Here is a 19,839-nt window from a genome sequence, read left to right as displayed (position 1 = left end):
CTTTGTGATTAGTCAGGATTCCCACTACACTCAAGTCTGCACCTGATAACCAGAACCCAATGATATCACTCACTCAAGGTAACCACAGTCCTAGACTCCATGAAACCCACTAGACACTATATAAGCATATACTTATATATAAGAGATTAAGAGCAATGTTCTGCTCTGCATATCAGGAGACATGGGCAGTGGCTGAAGAGTCTCCCACAGATTCCTTGACCTTGAATCAGACTTCTGTTGGCAACTGGACCTGACCTTCATCTGAGATACACTGCTCAAGTAAGCAGTCTTAGAGAGATAAACTTAGGTCTGTAGCTAGGAATTCATACTTTGAGCCTTGCGTGATGACCCTTAACATAATAAAATATAACTCTTGTTATACTAACTACCTGTATTTAAAATCTGCACCAAGTTTGTTTCACATGTCAATCCCAGTTCTCTCACCCTCTCCTCCTCCCCTGACCCTGCCCAACACCCATCCCATTTCCTTTCTGGGCCCCAGGAAGGGTGAGGCCTTCCATGAGGAGTCTTCCAGGTCTGTCATAACATTTGGAGCAGGGCTTAGGCCCTCCCCCATGTGTCTAGGTTGAGGGAGTATCCTTCTATGTGGAATGGCCTCCTGAAGTCCTTTCATATTCTAATACTAATCCACTAATCCACTACCAGAGGCCCCATAGATTGCCCAGTCCTCCAAAATAACACCACATTCAGGGGGTCTGGGTCCATCCCATGCTCATTTCCCAGCTGCCAGACTGGAGTCCATGAATTCCCGTTGTTCAGGTCAACAGTTTCTGTGGGTGTCTCCGGCCTGATCTTGACCTCTCCTCACTCACGGAGGACCCTGACAGCAGCACACAATCTCCATCTGTTTTTGTATCCAGACATTGTGTGCTAACTTCAGGACTCACAAGTGGCCTCCCACTTTCCACACACTTGTCCCTTGCTGTTTTGATCCCTTGACCCACAGTAACTGGTGAGCTCAACCACCATTTCCTCTAACAAAACACTTGTTCTTTGAGGTGTCCCCTAAGGATTTCCTGATAGGGGCTGGGATTGGAGACATGGAGGCCTCATCTGAGACTCCTGCACAGGGCCTATAACAGCCCCCTAGGCACTGTCAGCATAGACATGAGCAGAGGATTAGGTCACAAAGTCACCATGACAACCTCCCTGACCATCACAATCCCAGGGTGTATATCCCAAGGTAGCAGAGGACTCTGTGAGGTATTTGGGGGAAAACCTTTACCCAGAGCAGCTGGTCCGATCTTCTGGGCTCTGAGTATTCCAGGTAGAATGCTACCATTGGTGGTAGGATACAAGTGGTAGTCCTCAGTTCCTGGGACTGTGTAGAGGTGGTGTAGAAAAGGTCCACAGGTACTGTCATTAGATTCAGCCTACCTGTGACCTTACACCACATTGCAAGGGTCAGACAACATGGGGATTCACATTCCCCGTGTGCCTTATTTGGCCCTCTTACTGTTCCTGCTCCTGTTGAATAGTCCCCTTTCAAAGGCTAGAAGCCTCCAGTACCATGGCCCTGGCTGGAAACTATTCCAGAGGCTGGGCAAGGGTTCCTCAATTTCCGACGAACAGCAGATCCAACAAATGAACTGGAACCAACGCCAACTAGAAGACAACTGTCAAGGTGTTTTCGACCTCTACATCATCCTGGACAAGTGAGTTGCCCTCCTGCACTGTCCCTAAAGATCGCTTGGGTATCAGTGGTAGATCTGACTCCACAGGATATTCAAGATCATTGTAGCCACTCCCCCAGGATGTAGGCTTCTGTCACTGACTTCCTGAATTCAGGGAGGCCATCACAGGCCTTCTGGATGTGGTTCTTCACCCTCTTGACTCTGATGTGGTCACCATGCCCCTCAGGCCCAAAGACTACTGGGAGGTACCTTTTTAGCCATGTGAATTACCCAAGGAGGGACCTTTGAGATTGCTGCTGCCACTGTGGGCACTCTCTCAGCTGGTCAGAGATGTCTTTATTTTACTGCCCTCAGGATTCAGCCATGGACAGTCCCTATCCTGGGAAGAGACTGAGTTTCTCAGTGTGGCAGAGAAGTTGGAACAGTCTTTAGACCTCTCCTGGCTGTCAAGGGAGTGAATGGAATCTGGATTTGAGAACCAGAGAGGCTCATGGCTTCTCTGGTGGTGTCCTATCTAATTATCCAATTTCTTAGTTTACAGAAATTTGCAGTATGCCCTTAAGTTCTATAAAACAGGAGATCATATTTATACTTCAGTCTCCTGAGTTAAGCCTTTATAATCAACCAGGTATAGCATTTCTTTAAGGCTTTTTCTTTACTTTTTTTCTATTTTTTTCCATATAAAATAAAGAGACCGGTATCAACATAGGATACCCCAAGACCAAGTTCTTAGCACAAAGGAGACTGGTTTAGCCCAGAGGGACAGACAGCAGAGAATAAGAGACAAAGACAGGAGATAGAGGACTGCAGGGTGAGGGAGAAGGGATTTTTTCCTTTGGTGTGTGTGTGTGTTTATTTATTTTGTCCTGGGGGAAGGGAAATGAGAGGATAAAGGGTTGCCTGTGGATAGAGTTTCTGTCTTCCATACCCTGACAGGAGCACTGAGATTGCAGATCCTGTGTTACTGCAGCCTTATGGAAGGCCTGGTAATTCTCACTCAGGGCTTCACACTTACACAGCACCCCATGTACCCACTCAGCCATATGCACAGCTGCTTGGAAATATTTTCTAACTCTTTTGTATGCTGTTATTCGTTTTCTATGCCCCTAGTTCATAATTTTTCCTTTATATGGGGCCCAATGGTTGTACAAGCTTTTGACACTTTTTTAAATGTTATCATTATCCTTGACTGAACATTCCAATGTCTCTACCTTTTTCTCCACACCTCGTGCTCTGTGCTCTCATAACCCATTCTGTTTGTGCGGCTTTCCCCTGAGCACTTTATTTAGCTTGTTAGTTTCCCTCATTTCCAGCATTTCTTTTGGGTATCCCTTCAGTATCTCTATCTCTACATTGATTTCCATTCTCATACCCTTTATTGACTCCTTATCTCTTGTGTTCAGAAGCTGGTCCACACCCTGCTTCATTTCTCCATGCACTTATATGCATCTCCATCTATTTGCTCTCCAGGCAGGGGCAAAGCAGGAGAAAATGGGCCCAGGGGTCTGAGTCTTCATGGGAACAGCACAAGGCTCTTGTAGTAATTGGAACTGACAACCCCAGGGAAGAAATGAGCAGGTCTACAGCTGCCTTCTTTGTCAGCCAGCTCCTGGCTCAGGACAGTGTGGTTTGCAGGGTGTTCAGGAAGTTGGGACACATAACTGCCTCCATGGCCAAAGCCCAGCTCCTGGGGGAATTTCCCCCCATTCTGCTGTGGATGCTGGTACATATAGAGGAGTGTGTGGACTCTGGGGCTATTCATTATTTCCCTTATTGGTGTGATAGAACACTGGACAGATTTTATTTGTATTTCTCTAATGAGGAGAAGAAGGGATGGGCAGAATACAACAGTCTGACAATTGTCCATGGGAGAAAGTTTGTGTCATGTATGGGTTTTCAGCAATTGCTGACCATTGCACACACAGAGCTTGAGACTTGAGTGTGAACATTGTAAAACAGACCAATAAAAACAATGGAGGGCTTTAACTTAGATCATGAATGGCTGAATGGTCCAGTCTATCCTGGTGGAGAAAACAAGACAGCAACAGCTGGTATGACATGGTGGGCAACAAAGAGCTGGAAGACCTACCGTTCCCAAAACCCAAGCTATGCCTCAGATGTTTCATACACTAAAGAGTGATCTCACCTGAGCAGTATCTTTGACCCCTAACAACCTGAGAGTTCCATAAGGGAACCCACAGGTAAAAAGCCCAGTTCCCCCCTCTAGGCCTTTCCTGGTGTTCCAAAGTATCTGATCAGAATAGTGCCAGTAGCCCTGGGCCCCCCATGGACAGGACTGAGAATTGGCAAGTCAGAAGTCAGTCGAGGCAGGGTGGGAAGCCTCACATATCAGAACATTAGGTAGCTCTTCCAATCAAGACATCTTCCTTCATTGTGAGACTACGTAGCCCTCACCTAGCATAAGTCGGCATTGTGATGAGACCCTGAAGTCCATTTGGGGGCTCCCACCATCTGAGTAGATGAGGCTGCTTGGATATCTTCTGTTCCTAATGGTCCTGAAGAAAATCACCTCTCATGACGATCCTCCATGGTCAGCAGCACTGACACACGGGCACATTGATTAAAAACAAACAAAGACGTGATGGAACACTGGAAAGGCCAAAACTAACCTTCCCTGCCCTATGATATGGCATACCTTGACATATGTCTCCTTTGTCTTCAGGTCCGGCAGTGTGGGCAGAAACTGGATCTATGTTTATTCATTTACGGAAGATTTGGTGAAGAAATTCCAGAAGTATGGTTTCTCCTGCCTATCCTCTCTGTGCTTCAAGGGAGTAACCCTCTAACACATAAACAGCATGTTTGTTAGATTTGATGAGCATGAGATTCCCTCTTAGAGGAGCATAGACCCAGGCTGGTGTGCTAACAGGGGACAGAGTCCAATGGGGGTACTCCAGCACTGGCTGAGCCTCCTCAGGGGTTAGGCATAGTTCCACTCTCTGGGACCCCTCAAAGTGGAAAGCACACCATGATAGGTGGGCACTTATACTTAGGAAAAGAAGTTCAGGGCCAGAGAGGTAGACAGGAAAGCTTGTCATGGAGAGACAAGGAAAGGCAAGAATCCTCCGAGAAATGTCTCAGAGAAAAGTTTCATGGTCCCAGAGAAACTGCAGAGGTGAACTGAGTCCTGGAGGCTGGAGAATGAACAGGGTCAACAGGTGACATCACTGTGGCCACACCACTTACCAGACACGTTGTTTCTTTTCCCTGGAGCTACATATCTCCATGAGCTTTAGAATGCTTTGCCCCAATATTACCTTAATGCCTCAACTCTGAATGACAGCAGTGCAAAAGAGATGGGGTGGGAGCAGGGATTCTGTGCATGTCTGCTCCCTGACAGGTTGATGATCTAGTGTATGGGCTTCTCAGTAGTTATGCTTTGTCCCCAGCCCTAAACTGCGGATATCCATCATCACCTACTCCACATTCGCTGATGTCATCATTCCACTCACCTCAGACCGGTAGGTGTTGCTTTGAATCCCAAGACTAGCCCCATGTTGCAGACACTTGGATCTTGAGGAAACTAAGAGCTTAGAAGGACCTCTGTGGTCTCCTAGTATTGCTCATCCAAAGGGGACCTATGTACCCAAACTGAGCCCCAGCCCTAGTTACTAGCACTCTTGGGTCTGTACTTAAGTAGAACACACAGACTTGATACTTATAGAAGTTCTCCTCTGCTGAATCTTACCTAGGCCTTGCCCATAATAACATATGGGAGCTGGTGAGGTGTATATGTCAGGACCCATCATACCCACAATAACAACTGGTGAGATATTATGTGCACTCTGGCCTGACTGTGGCCTGGCCTGACAAGTAACTCTCTGGATAAGTGAAGCAGGGAGACAGCTGAGAAATTCTGAGGAAAGCACTGGAGTATGGAGAAGGGAGTTAGGTCCCCTGTGATCATAAATAAGGAAGCCTCAAGATGGGGTCATGAGTCAACTGTGCTAAATGCCACAGGAAGCTATGGGGAACAGACGTGAGGTGGCTCAACTGTGCCCAGCATCCCAGAGATAAGGAGTTGGGGGCTTCTGACTGACAAGGGGGGGTCAACTTTACATGCTCTCCTATAGACTCCATACAGAGTTAGAAACCAGAAGGAGGTGTGGAGGCACTAAGGATTGGGGTGTCTGGAGGAGTTACAATCTCTGTCCTGGGTCCTGGAGAAAAGCCAGGAGCAGGAAGTGAGGGAGACCCACCTAGCAGATGGGATAAGAGCCTCTGAGTCAATGGACCTGGCATCTAAGGTCCATCAGGGCGATGGGGCAGGAAGTGGCTGGCTCCCAGGGATTCAGACAAGGCCTGGTGTAGCATACCATAGCGGCTAGGTTTTGCAGGAACACAATTAAATTTGAGTGGCTGAGCAAATCCCAGAGGGCGATTATGGCAAGGAGAACACAGACACTGTGGTCATAGGGAAGGCAAAAGGAGAGCCTGGGCAGGGCAGGGATTGTCATAGGCTGAGTGGAGGAGTCGAGTCTGAGCTACATGGAGGACAGAGATAGGAAGAGGATAGTGGACTGGGTCAGGCAGAAGCATAGATTCTAAGTCCAGGTAGAGGGGTATGTGATGGGGTGAGAGGAGGCTTGGTGTTGGCAAAGAGTGGGGCTAGGCTGGTCAAAGGGGAGAGAACTGGATTGGGCTCTTCAGGAAAAGAGATGAGGGCAGGACTGGGGATGGAAATCCCTGGTTTGGTCACCACTGGGCATGATGAGCATGATTCTCTCATCTTCTAGCCGTCGTATCTGGGCCAAGCATGGCGCTATCAGAGCTCAGACCCTGTAAAGCCTCACTGTTGCGCAATAGGAAGCCACATCATTGTCCACTGTAGATCACCTTGCTGTGACTGCTTAGCCTTGCCACATTAGATTATCCTGGACCTCATGTCCCTTTCTTGTCCTAGAATGTCCTTCAGAAACAGGCCTGCCTGCCTCTGTGTGCTTTATGTGTTTCACACCACCTGACAGGTCATGTTGTTTCCAGCCTAGGGACCAACACAGATACCTCAGGGATGGCTCTCTGGGCCCGACTCCCTGGTTCAGGTTTCTCTGTGGGTAGCTTGAACAGTCCACAGTGAGGCTTGAATCTAAGTAGACCAGTTGCTGCCTTCAGCAGCCTAGAAGAGAGAGTCATGCCAGGGCTCTGTGACAGTGGACATGGGAGTTGAGCAGTGGCTTAGCTGGTGACATGGCCCCCTTCAGCCCTACTCACTGACTAATAGACTGCTCCAAAGGAGGGTGACAGTGACATCAGGTCCCCGATCCACAATACAGATGCCACTACCCTGTAAAACCCTAGCTCAAATCCCTGCATGTTCTCCAGGGACTGAATGGGCAAGATCTCTGTCCCAGTCTCCAAGACCGGGGTGCCCAAAAATGTAGATGAACTCAAAGAAAACAGACGTTTCCATATGGGCCCACTGACTTCCCAGTCCCCTCCTGTCTCAGTGTTCATGAAATCAAAGAAAGGCCCAGCTCAGAAGGGAGAGTCAGTGTCACTGGCCAGTGTCCTATCTCATCAGGTGAACTGCAGAGTGGACAAAGCCATAGGATGGTTTACAGATGCTTTGCCCTGCCCATAGCTTTCATGCCACTTTTCTTTTTCATCCTTTTAGAGAAGCAATCCGTAAAGGACTTGCAATACTCCACGAAGAGGTGCCTGAAGGATTTACACACATGCAGGATGGATTTAAGAAGGTACAGGCCGCTATAGGCAACTCTGTGTACAGTACCACTGGGTCACTTCTTCATGTCACAATTTTTCCCCTTCATTTCCTGACAGGCAAATGAACAAATCAGAAAGGCTATGCAAGAAGGTGAGCTGCCTGCAACTTCAATGGGGCAGAGGCCACACAGCTGGGCTTCCTACAGAGTCTGTGTGCACATCCTGGATCTCTTCAAGTCTGGCATTTGAAACCAGAGCTCCACTGTCTGCATAGCTGCCCCTCTGAGCATAGCACCGACTCAAGATGCTTCCAAGAGGACCAGAAGCTGCATGTGGTCATGTGTTGGATTTGTTCTCACTGGTCCTTAGCCTACAGATGTGCTGGGAAAGAAAAAGAAGAAAGCCCAGGGCCTGTGCAGGCTGGGAACTCTGTGCTGGATGCCAGGGTCATGGTTTCCTCTAGCTGCTAAGTCTTCTACCTCTTAGCTTGTCAGTCTAGCTTCTTAACCCCATGAGTCAAACATGCCCATCCAAGACCTAGGTCTTTCTGAACTGTGGCCCTTAAGGAATACAGTGGGGACACTTGGTGAGGGGTCATTGATTCCCAACATAAAACTGTCTGACTTGGTGTTTTGTGGCAAGCAAGGGGGTAGTTAGTATAACAGAAGTTGTATTTAATTATGTTGAGGGCTATCACTCAAGGCACATACTATATATTCCTAACTACAATCTAATGCCTATCTTCCCAAGACTGCTCACCTATGCAAAATTTCTTAGTTGACGGTCAGGTCCAGTGGATAAATAAGTCTATGATTCAAGTGTGAGGAGGATCCTAGGGACATTCTCCATCTCCATGGAACATCAAAGTGGGGTCTCTCCTGATATGCAGAACAGACCATCAGCTGTTGGTCTCTTATATATGTATATGCTCATATAGTGTCTTGTGGGCATCATAACCTCTAGGACTGTGTCTATCTATCTTGAGAGAGTGATATCATTGGTTTTGGTTATCAGATACAGCCTTGCATTCAGCAGGAAAACATACTAAGCTAGTTATACAGGTCTGAAAGGTAATTTTTTTTTAGTATATTGCAGGCATTAATTGCTAAGCCTACTGTTCAGTAAAATATCCCTAACATTGTGCCTGAAGCTGGCTGGCCACAGATTCCACATGCCTCACTGGGCATCATCATCAAGGAAGCCCTCCTGCTTCTCCAGCACCCAGGGAGAGGCTAGGCTTATAGCACAGTGACTAGACTGCACTTAGGCTATTCCACAGCCAGGATATAAAAGGTCAGGCCTAATGGTAGGATCCCATCCCCTCTGTATAAAATAGTGCACAAGACTTCTTCTCACACTATGAAACAAAACAGTGAGGGACAACAAGCTTTGCTGCAGTGAACATCGCTGCATCTACAGCCTCACTCACTGGGCATTCCTAGTGTGTCCCCTACCAACCCATCAATTTATTGTTCCCTCCTTAGGGAGCAAACTCCAGTCCGTGATCATCGCCATGACTGATGGTCTTCTGATGGAGAAACATTTTAAACAGACCATGGAAGAGGTGAGTCATCACCAAAACTGCTGGCATTTTGCCTCTGGTATTTAAGTGCTTTCTTTTTTCAGCATCTCCTTTCTTTTAGGCCAAGATTTCCAGACAGTTGGGTGCAACTGTTCTAACAGTGGGTGTCTACCACTATGATAAGTGGCAGGTAAGTCAGATCAGGTGACCAAGTACCCCTGAGTAGCTATTACAGCAAGACTGTGATGCATCTTTCAGTGCCAAGAAGGGGGGAATCTCATCTACCCAAGGTGCTGTAGGCTAGAATTAGCCAGTGTAAAAGGGCAGTTCACTAGGGTAAGTAAACCAACCCCCTCTGTAGAGTGGACAGCAGAGCTTCCCACTGCCTAAGTTTTGGCTATGAATGGAAGCCAGTGAGTATTTGACACCCTAGGTTCACCATGGCCTGAGATTAACAGTTCCTGCCCCAAGTCTGTTACATCCACTGACTCTGAAGTTCAACCCAGATACTCTTCTCCTATCATAGATGGCCCAAGTTGCAGACAGCCCAGATCATACCTTTGAGGCAAAACAAGGCTTCACTGCCCTGCAGGACATCGTTGACAAAGTAAGTGGGTTGTAGAAGACTGGAGGGCCTTGTATGCATTCCCTGAGGCTTACTGTCCTGCCCATTTCCATTTCCATCTCCCTCTCTCAGATTGCTTCCAAGTCCTGTATTCAGGTGTTTTCCGTGACGCCATCCTATGTCTGTACAAAAGGTAAGAGCTGAGGGGTCACAGGCATGGGCAAATGGTGTTACTCAATAGAGTGAGTACATTTGTATGAGTATGTATAGGGTGTGATATTGTTTCTGAGTGTGGCTTGTATGGGATATCCATTCTGTGTGTGGTGCTTCCATGATGCATTTGGTACATGTAACATCTGTAGTGATAATATTGATCATAGAATCTAGAATTAATAGTAGACAAACCTGTTAGCATGACCATAAGGGAGTTTCTCAACTGAGTAAACTGAAGTGGGAAAAACCACTCTAGATATAGACAGCAATATTTATTGGCCTGAGATCTGAAGCTGATTAATAACAAGATGAAAGGAAGGAAGCTCTGGCATTCTCCTCTCTGTCATTTATGATTGTGGATGCAATATTACCCCATGCCTCATATTCCTGCCACCATGCATCCTTCCCTTACATGAAGGACTGCATGCTTACTATGAACTAAAATCAGTTTAAGTTGATTTTTTTCTGGCATTTTGTCACAACCTTAACAAGAAAGGTAACTAATACAGAAAACTGGCATCAGGAGCGATGCTGCAGCTAATACCTGATGGTATGGTTCTTAGACCTTTGAAAATAGATGCAGGAAAAAAGTCTTAAAGTTTGCAACATTAACACAGAAAAGCCCAAGAATACATGTGTGTGTTAAGTGTGCTTTGCATGGATGTGTGAGAACAGTGTGTATGCATGATATACATAATGTGATACGGGTTGTGGAAAGGCTGTGGCGCAAGTGGCTAAAACAGGCGTGTCAGCAGAAAATGTGGTAATGATTGTGCTATGTATGTTAGGTTGTTCTGTGTTGTGATATATTGTGTGGAAGGGCAAAGAATGTGTAAGTGCCACATGATGTGTTTTTATGATATACAATACATGTCTGAGCTTTTATGTGACTTGACGTGTATACTATATAGGAATAGTATGTATAATAACTGTCTAATGTGTTTATAACTGAGAATGAAATAAATTGTGTATTGTTTTAAGTCTATGGTGTGTATATATATTGTATTAAAAAACTTGACGGGGATGTGTATGAGTGTGTGTGTGTGTGTGTGTGTGTGTGTGTGTGTGTGTGTTTGTGTGTTTTTGTGATGTCCGATATGGGTGATTAAGTATGTAGTATTTCTAAAGGGCACATGGTATACATGTGTTTTACTGGTATACATGCCCTAAGTAGGCACGCATATATAGCTCAGCCCCTGGACTGTTAAAATGTTGGCTTTCGTGTACAAACCTGCATATAGGAATAACTGACACTTTCAGGGAAACCTAAGGTAGGTGCCAGCACCAGAAATGAAATAGATTTAGCTGTTTTCTTGAGGTCGCACTGAGCCAACATGTGTGCTATGGGGTCTCGGGAGGGTCCTTGTAAATGAGGATCCTTGGTATACGATGCTGAGGTGTCAAGATAACACAGAAGGGAGGATAGAGCTGGCTCTCAGCCCCGAGGCAGCTATGCAGGCAAATGAGGAAAAGGTAGAATCCTGCCTATGGTCTCACCCACCCAGCCATCCTCACTCTGCCCTTTTCATTTTGTGTCAGTGTCAGGGAGGTGTTCGCAGGTGTTAGAAAGACCCTGCTAAACCCCAGAGCGATGGGCAAGGTGAATGAGGATGAAGAAAGCTGCATTGACTCCAGAACTATATCTATGGGGGTCACCTCCTGTGAAGAACTCCCTTTAGTGGGTCAGGTACTAGAACTGTGTCTGAGACAGGGCATCTCCTGTGAGGGACTCTCTCGTGTGCATCAGGGACTTGACCTATGTCTAAGGAGCCAAATCCTCTTAGGTATTTTCTTGGGTGGTTCAGGGACCAGACCTATCCCTTATGTCCTTGGTCTTGGTGTCTTTATTAGCACACCAGAGAAACAAAAGAATGGATAGACTTCATGCTCAGTATCACAGTCATCACGGTGGATGCTGATCCCTAACCCTGTGCAGATAGGGCCCTGCCTCTCCTACAGTGCCCATGTGGATTCGGGAGTATGTGAGGTCTCCAAGCAGGAAGATTTCGGCTGAGCTGGCATAGCTCAGAACAGGGATGGACTCTCATGACTTTGGACTTGTTGCATCACTGATTACAGTAGGACTCCTAACTTCTCAAGATCCTTCCCAGCTACATTAGCATGGATACTAAGTGACCATAGATGATGGTCCACACAATGTCGCTGTATGATAAGGGCCTGAGAATTCCATCTTCAAGGTAGCCCTTCATGAAAGGTGAGAACAGAGAGAACATGGCACCCAAGTCTCCTGCTCCAACAATTTAATGTTCTCCTTGCAGATCCCTACCAAGTGACAATCAATGGACGAGGATTTAAAAATACAAATGACCTGAGCCAAGTTATTTGCAGGTTCACGTTCAGTGACTCCAGGGTTGTTGGTAAGTAGTGCATTGGTATCCCAGTACCCATGAGGTACACATTGCCATTCACAAGCATTTCTCAAAGTCAGCCATGCCTTCTGCTTTGCAGACCACGCACAATGGGGAAGCTATAGGTAGTATGGACCAATGGAAGGAGGACCAAGCACCATGCCTATTCCCATCTCTCTTCACACACAGTGAAAGAATAAACCCCAGCTCCCAAAGGCATCTGGAGCCTGGCATGACACTGGCCCATCCTCACTACAGCATCCATTTAGCCTTTTGTTGTTCCCCTTCATGGAAGTCTAATCCCACAAGATGGCCTCCACAGATGCAACAGGCAGAGCCTCCTGATTGAGCAGGAAAGATGTCCAGCAGGTCTTTCTGGAAAGTCATTCATTACAGCACACAGGGGAAACAAAGGACTGGGAAACTGGAAGGCTAGCCAGTGGGGGTACAGCTCAGCTCTTGGCTTTTTGCCCCAGCTCAGGGGACTGGGAATAGAATGTGTGTTGAGGATTAGCGGCTTCAGCCACAGTTTCAGAATTCCTCTCAGACTCCCAAAGGAGGAAAAGAAAAATGTTTATTCCCTTATGAGCCTTCTCCAGCTCAGCAAACGTCACGACTCCTGGTTGCCATTCTTGCTCCTCTTCTCCTATCCCTGTACCCAGGCCACCAGGGCTTCATGCTGCCTTTATCTGCAGCCTCCATGGCTTCTGACACATCCATTGCACTAGAAGTACCACCCAAATTTCTTCCAAGAGCCCACACTTTCTCACTCACTACGTTCAGCAACCTAGTAGGTGCCTTACCATTTGCCTCTCACCTATCCCTGAGCCTCCAACCCTAAGGTCATTTCCTGGCTGCTCCCATCTCAGACATCAGCACTTCACACGAAATCAGTTTCAGTGCACATGGTCTACCAAACACAAATGTACCAAAAAGTACATGGGCTTGAAGCACCCATAGCCACTGCCCAGGAGTTCCCAATCCACACCGTGTAGCTCCCCGACAGTCTCACCACTGTGTATCTTTAGCTAAATTCCAAGCATTTCATGTATAAACACTTATTCTTTAAATAAGAAATTATATCTCTAAAAGAAGGGACTCATCACCAGTAACTGAGCATCTGACCTCTCCCCAGGATGCCCCACCCCTCTACTTCCCATGTCACAGCACACTGCACTCTTTTATATTGTCCTGTGTGTCTTCCCTCTCTCCCTTCCTCTCCCTCTCTGTCTTTCTCACTCTCTCCCTCAATCACCAACAAGTGATCCTTGGGTACAGGATATGCTTGCTAGGTAACAGAGTGCTGTTCAGGAGGGGGCAGAGTTGGAACTCCACACTTGCCCTTGAACAAAAAGAGGCAGAGGGAGTAAGCAGGCATCAGCCAGTGTCAGCTCTCAGACAGAGAGTGACAGTGGAGGAAGGGCTCCCTATTGATAGTCTTATGCCAATTTCTTTTAGATGAAAGCCCTACAGATATTACTGATAACACCATGAATTGTCCCGGACCGAAGATACAGCATACTGGCGAGTAAGTGTCCCTTGCTAAAGTCCTTCTTTAGGAATTCCAAGATTTGTGTTTCCCAGCTTTAGCGAAACTGGGGTGTGTCCTCTGCTCTAAGCACCTGTCTGCATTATATGGGTTCCATTTCCTTTCTATGAGACTCTGTTAGTAACCCTGGAGGTTCTTAGGAATACACAGTGCTCAGGCACTGATGAGGGCAGGATGGAGAAGATGATGGGTTTGAGGATTCAAACCGGCCTTTGAATATCTGCCTGATTCCTTAGCTCCTGCTCATTGTGGTCATATGACATGAAACCCCTTCTGGCCTAATCTGCAGCCTTCACATCCCTGCAGTGCTTGAGTCTTTATGCTTTGGGTAGTAGAGTTCCTCTACCCACCTGTTCACTGTCAGGGAGGCCTGTGCTGAATTTCAGCATCATTACACTGAGGACTGATGTGTGTGACACTTTCAACAAACTGAGTCTCTGGGGCAATTCCATCATGTAGTCTCTCTTCCATGCATTAGGGAAGTGTCTCTTGAGGTCAGTCTGAACAACGGCATCTCCTTCATTGGCAACAGACTCGTCATCACCGGAACCAACTGTGGGAGTACCAAGGTAAGAACCCAGAGTTGATGCAGATCCACCTAGAGGAGAAAGATGGTCACAAGAGGCCTTGAGGTGACCACAAGTACCGTAGGTAGGCTGTAGCAACTTATAGAAGAGTCATCTTGGACAGGTATGAGGCTGCCCGACACTGTCTAGGACATGTGGGACACAAGACAGCTCCATATGCATGCCCAGGAATCCAGAATTTGTACCAGAGCATCATATACCCAGCAGCTGATATGGACTTAAATCTATGCATCCTCAGTCCCCACCCTCTGCCCACCTTGTCCCCAAACCTAACAGTCCTCAGGTCCCCTCTCCTCTCCAGCTGTGGTGGGGAAGCCGTCTGGCATGTGGAACACTCAGCACAACAGGGCCCCTGAGAAAGAAAGTGCTACTCCTCAAGTGCTCCACATCTGTCCATTTCCACATCTGTCCTCCAAGCACCTGAGATCAATGCAGTGTGACTAGAAGGGGGAGGGGGAGAATCCAAGGAGAAGAAGCTTTGGGCCCATTTGTGACAAGTCTGGAGTTGTTAGCAGGATTCAGAGGGAGGAGGGGCAAACTTTGTCAGGCAGAGCAGGGACAAAGTGATAGGCCACATCCCCTATCCCTACACCTCTGTAGAGACCCAGCAGCCTGAACCTCTCCTAGAGATCTGATCACCTTCATTCTAGTGCGCTATCAATCAAGGCCATGGTGAGAACTGATCTCAGGCCATGGGAAATCGTGAGTCATCCTCTTCGAGGCAATGTTGGCTGCTCTCTCTGAAGACCAATCTGGGTCACTAACTCCACTGTAGCCCTTGTGTCTAGCCAATCCTGATGAATGAAGAGAGTGTGTATACAAATGGGAAGCAAGGTGTGAGTCCAGGGGAAGAAGCCACTCTTGTTTTTTGTCACAGGGAGCACTTAATAGCAGGAGCCATGACATCGGTAAAAGTAGCAGCAGCAGCAGCAGCAGCAGCCGTGACATCAGCAAAAGCAGCAGCAGCAGCAGCGCCATAGCCAGCAAGCCAGAAGCAAAACTTCCAGACCCAGTTCCAGTTGCTACAACACAAGGAAAACCCATCAATACACCAAACACATCAGCAGGAGGTGGCTTTATCTTTAACTGGAACTGGCTTCTTTTTCTGCCCGTCTTGCTGGTTGTCATCATGTTGCTGATCTGCTGTTGCAGGCTATGCTGCAAGAAGGTTAAGTCTCCTTCCCCCTCCTCCCTCTCTCTTCCCCTCCCCGCCCTGACTCCCACACACATGTCCCCTCTCCAAGGAATAGTGTCATAAGGCAGTCCTATATCCAGTCTGGTGCAAATTTCACATCTGACCCAGGGACTAACAGCATCCAGGAGATACATAAATTCTCAAGTATAAACATCCAAGCCCTGGGTTCCAAGAATTGTTCATCATAGCTGAAACAGGAAATCTGTCTGCAATGCTTGGACTGAAAACAAAGCCCTGCACAGTGGCCATCCCAGCACCCTTAGGTCGGGGCCATCTTGTATCCACTACACATCTATAGGCCTCATGTGGCCAAACCCCAGAGGTGCCCCTTTCCTTCAGGGCAGGATCCCTTATGAAGTCCAGTGGCCCCATATGCAGGGTGATGGCTTTGAGGCATGATTAGGAAGCACTAGGTCAGAGATACCTTTGACACCAATCCTTTCCTGACCACAGTATGTCATACAACCCCTTACTGGGCTGCAGAGGCACAAAGAGAAAGCAGAACCACCCTGCCCCACCAGGAAATGCAGTTACCATTCAGGCTTTTGGTATAACACACACATCCAGAGATGTCACCAGGGCTTGGCCAAAGCACAGCAGGATGTAGGGATGGTACTGGCATCTGGGACAGGGTGAAGAAGAAGAAGAGCTAGGATGGAAGAAAGAGAGCTGGAGGAATTGGAAGCACAGGCCTGGGAGGTGGGGGCAGGTGGCATTTAGTACATAGCTCTCAGGGCCCATCTCTTCCTGGAGCTGCAGTGAGCAGTGAAATCCAGGGACTAAATTAGAGGGTGAGGAGGCTGCAGGAGGAATGGGGAGGCTGAGTGACAGTGAGCTTCTACCAATAGGAAGGGTGAGTGTGGGCTCTACTGCAGCTGGGCTCAGACACATGTGAGGCACTCCAGCTGTGGGCCTCTCCAGGGACCAAAGGTAGGACCAGATAGCCTCTCCCTCATTGGAAAGGGATGGGGATGCCTCTGGCAGTTAGAGCACTCTGGACACAGCACCCCAGCAGGCAACAAGCACCCACACAGGCCATGTTATCTTCCTGCTCCAAGCCAAGGTCCCCTCTATTGGCAGGACCAAGGCAGCGCCCACCCTCCCTCTCTAGCCCACTTTTGTCTGTTTCACATTCCAGCCTAAGGAGCCACCACCACCGCCACCTCCACCACAGCCAGAGAAGGTGAGTTGGATGGGGAAGAGGGTGACACTGTCACACTGACCTTTCTTAAGGGATATCATGAAGCCTGACCTCAGAATCCCTCATTACTTTAGCAGTGAACAGGGGGGAATGCAGATCAATGATTGTAACAGAAAGCCGCGGGGCTCAAACTTACGTCAACTAGAAAATACCATCACCAGACTCCCAGCATTTCCAAGTAATCAGGGCTTTGGAGACCTGATCCAGAGAGTGCAGCTGTCCATTGCTGAATTTGAGTTTTGCAAAGGATCTCATAGGGCTCTCTGTAGAAGGCCAAGGATGCAAATGGGTTCTTAGTATAGGAGCTGCATAAGTCAGAGCCAAGTCTCCATATCTAGGTTCATAGCCATTGGGATTCTGTACAGCTATCTCCATCACTGGCTGGTATGGCTAAGGGTTTCACTGTGGTCAGCCTAGGAATCCCAGGGCTGGGGAAAAGAGAGGATATTGAAACTATCAGCTATGAGGGATGTCCCCAGCCAAGCACAGGAACCAGGATGCAGAAACCACTGAGCCTTCCTCAGGGTAGGGACCAGAAGAGGTAAAGAAAAGCTGCAATACACAGATCCTGGACCTGGGCCTGTGCTGGGGTGGCAACAGCTTTCCTTTTGGGACAGTTCTGGTTAGTGGGAGCCTGGGCGCCTGTCCTGTAATGGCCATGTCCTGGTGGAGGAGAATGCCACTGCATACCCTCTGCACAGACTGGTGGCTAGGTCTCTCCCAAACAAGGGTAACCTTAGCAGAACCAAGTACACAGCTATTGGCATTGTGGGAAGCTCAATATCTGCAAACCAGAGGGCTTTGGTTACTCTTCTCATGGATGGCCTCCCCAGGGTGTGCATTACAGCCTTCCATTCACTCCACAGCATTAGCTGACTGACCACCCCCTAGTGCAGTTGTATGTAAGAGATTCTGTGCCCAACTGCAGGCAAGACACAGCTCATCTCTTTTCACTTGCAGGATCCAGGGGAGAACCTACCCCCTCCTACATCACCACCTGCTCCATCTCCTCCATCTCCATCACCTATTAACCCAAACCCTACTGTGATCGTTGCTTGCTGTGGCTGTGGAAACAGAGGGGTACAGATGACTGGGTTGGGCAGGGTGTGACCTTTGGCTGAGCTTGAGAGGGAGGGCAAAGTCAATCACCACTACTGAGACCTGAGTATGGGGGGAGATACAGGACTTGCATCCCTCTGTGTCTGCAGGCACCTGGATCCCTGTCTCTCTCCCATGGCTAGAGGGGAGCAGCACAAAGGAAGGTTCTCTGAGAGCTGTCATCTCTCTTTGTGTAGATTCCAAGTCCCTGGACACGGCCACTGTGGCCTGACGTACCAGACTCTGGTTCCCATATCATTGCCTCAGCCCTAACAAGGTCTTTGCTGTCACCCTTATTCTGTAGATGAATAAGCCAAGATATATTGGGTCTATCTAGCAAGTTCAGATACAATATATAAAGAAAAGATCAGTCATGAGTTACCTTCAGTCCACCAGGAAAACTGGTCAAATAAATGCCAGTGGCCCTGGCCAGCCAGTACTAAGGCTCTTCATATGCAGTAGAAGAGCTGCTCTGGTGCCCACTGAAGTGGAAAATGGGTTACAAGATATATGCCTTGAGGGGCATCACAAGATTGTTCTGGGGAGCTGAGCTCCAGGAGGCAAACAGCCATCCATCTGAAGCCCCTCTACCCAGGAGGCCCAGGTAACCCCAAAAAAGGGGAAAGACTGACAGCAACCCCAGGGCCCAATATGGAGACCCTACAGGAAAGGAAGAAAGAGCCCACAGGTCTCCCACCATGCCCTACCCTGTCTGTGGAGGGCCCATGCTGCCTCTTGGGAGCTTCTAAGTCTTCTGCAATTGCCGAGCCCATCTGAGAGCCATTCCTGCCAGTTCCCTGCCTGTGAGCTACACAGAAACCAACACAGGTCTCCTAGGAGCAAAATGGCCACCGCCAGTGCCCTGATCTCTGTGGCTCATCTCCCACCCCATTCCATAGGGCCCAAGGGCTCTTAGGTTGCCAGGATGAGACCATTAGGATCTCCCTGATTAGATCTAGGAATCTGTGAGCCTCCCCACCTTCCTTTACACTACCTGGGCCCATGGCAACTGACCATGATTGAGATATGGATCTCTTACCTGCATGACTTATGTGACCCAAGCTCTACCTTTTACCCAGAGCCTTCACAAAACTCATAACTCCCCAGGAGGCCTCTGCTTGCCACCACACACCCCTCAAGCATCTGAACTTCTCCAAAAGCCTTGTGTCCCAGATTTTTCTAAATTCTGTGTGTTCCACAGTGACCACTCCAGAAACCATGTTTTTAGATTAATCCCTCTTAGGATATGATGTGTTTGGACTTCTTGTGTCCATGTTGACTGACTTGTAGGCAATGAGGGCCCCAGTGTTAGGGTTGGAGGGGCAGCTTTCATGCATTCCTGTTTGTTCATGTCATGTGTGCTTTTCAGGGAAACCTAGATACCTGCTGCAGCTACTTTTACCCAAGCTGCCACCAGATGCCGTTGATGTGCTGTCATTCCAAGGTCCAGGTGAGCCAGACAGGGAAACTCAGAGACAGAGAATGACTGCTGCTTTTATGTTTCAAACTGTCAATATTCTGGTTCCACAGTTTCTTGGGAGCCTTGCACTGAAAAGTGTTTGCTTCAACAGAGACTTCTCCCTGCAGGGTTTACTGTGTCTAGTGGGGACTGAAGTCCCCTGCAAGGTACAAAGTTAAGTGACTATCAGGTAGTACCTGCAGCTCCCCTCAAGGCACAAAGTAAGATGTCCACTGCTACACTCTCTGCTGGGACAGAAAAAGGTGTCAGCAGGGATCTGTGCAGGGCAGGGATTCAGCAGGATTTCAGCTGGAACCTAAAGCCTCCTGCAGGACAGTCTGAAGCACTAGGCCTGTATATGTAAAACTAAACACTAGCCCAGCTCACTTGACAAGTTCAGCAGGTTCTGCATGTAGGCATTCTGGGATTCTACACCAGGCTGGTCTTCTGTCTGAGCAAGGAGGAAGTGTCTAAGTGGGATCCCACCCAATAACCTCCTGGGGTGGGGATGACTGCAGTCTAGCAGCAGCTGGGGGGGGGGCAGCAGATGGAGGCCCTGCTCTGCTCTCACCAGCTCCCATGACAGGCCCCTTGAGTGTTCCATGCCCCCCTTCCAGGAGGCCCCTTCAGGCAAAGCCACACCCAGGCCCTCTCTTTGGTAGGACAAAAGCACAGGGATAGGATCCTATTGGAACTGGCTGTGCCTCCCTGTCTGTGTGACCCAGTGGGATGGCTGTTCCT

The 19,839-nt window shown here is 48.2% G+C and overlaps 1 protein-coding gene across 1 annotated transcript; it reads left to right on the top strand.

Annotated features, from left to right (window-relative positions):
- The first annotated feature begins 1,434 nt into the window (after positions 1-1,434).
- Positions 1,435-17,651, top strand: LOC127238298 (anthrax toxin receptor-like). The gene is made up of 14 exons (XM_051206844.1): positions 1,435-1,676; positions 4,339-4,410; positions 5,066-5,137; positions 7,291-7,372; positions 7,458-7,491; positions 8,825-8,904; positions 8,984-9,052; positions 9,389-9,469; positions 9,560-9,620; positions 11,920-12,018; positions 13,468-13,537; positions 14,037-14,127; positions 16,479-16,523; positions 17,502-17,651. The coding sequence occupies exons 1-14, from the start codon at positions 1,435-1,437 to the stop codon at positions 17,649-17,651; spliced, it is 1,248 nt and encodes a 415-aa protein (XP_051062801.1).
- The last annotated feature ends 2,188 nt before the right edge of the window (positions 17,652-19,839 follow it).

This window comes from Phodopus roborovskii, unplaced genomic scaffold (genome assembly GCF_943737965.1).
Source record: "Phodopus roborovskii unplaced genomic scaffold, PHOROB, whole genome shotgun sequence".
Classification (NCBI taxonomy): domain Eukaryota; kingdom Metazoa; phylum Chordata; class Mammalia; order Rodentia; family Cricetidae; genus Phodopus; species Phodopus roborovskii.
Note: the sequence above shows the minus strand (reverse complement) of the source record. Positions and strands in the feature narration are given on the sequence as shown.

Excerpts from the sequence above, each read along its gene's own strand:
- LOC127238298 (XM_051206844.1), top strand. The coding sequence starts at position 1,435 with ATGGGGATTCACATTCCCCGTGTGCCTTATTTGGCCCTCTTACTGTTC. Across the intron at positions 5,138-7,290 it reads ATTCCACTCACCTCAGACCG|AGAAGCAATCCGTAAAGGAC; the intron begins GTAGGTGTTGCT and ends TCATCCTTTTAG. Across the intron at positions 9,621-11,919 it reads ATCCTATGTCTGTACAAAAG|ATCCCTACCAAGTGACAATC; the intron begins GTAAGAGCTGAG and ends TTCTCCTTGCAG.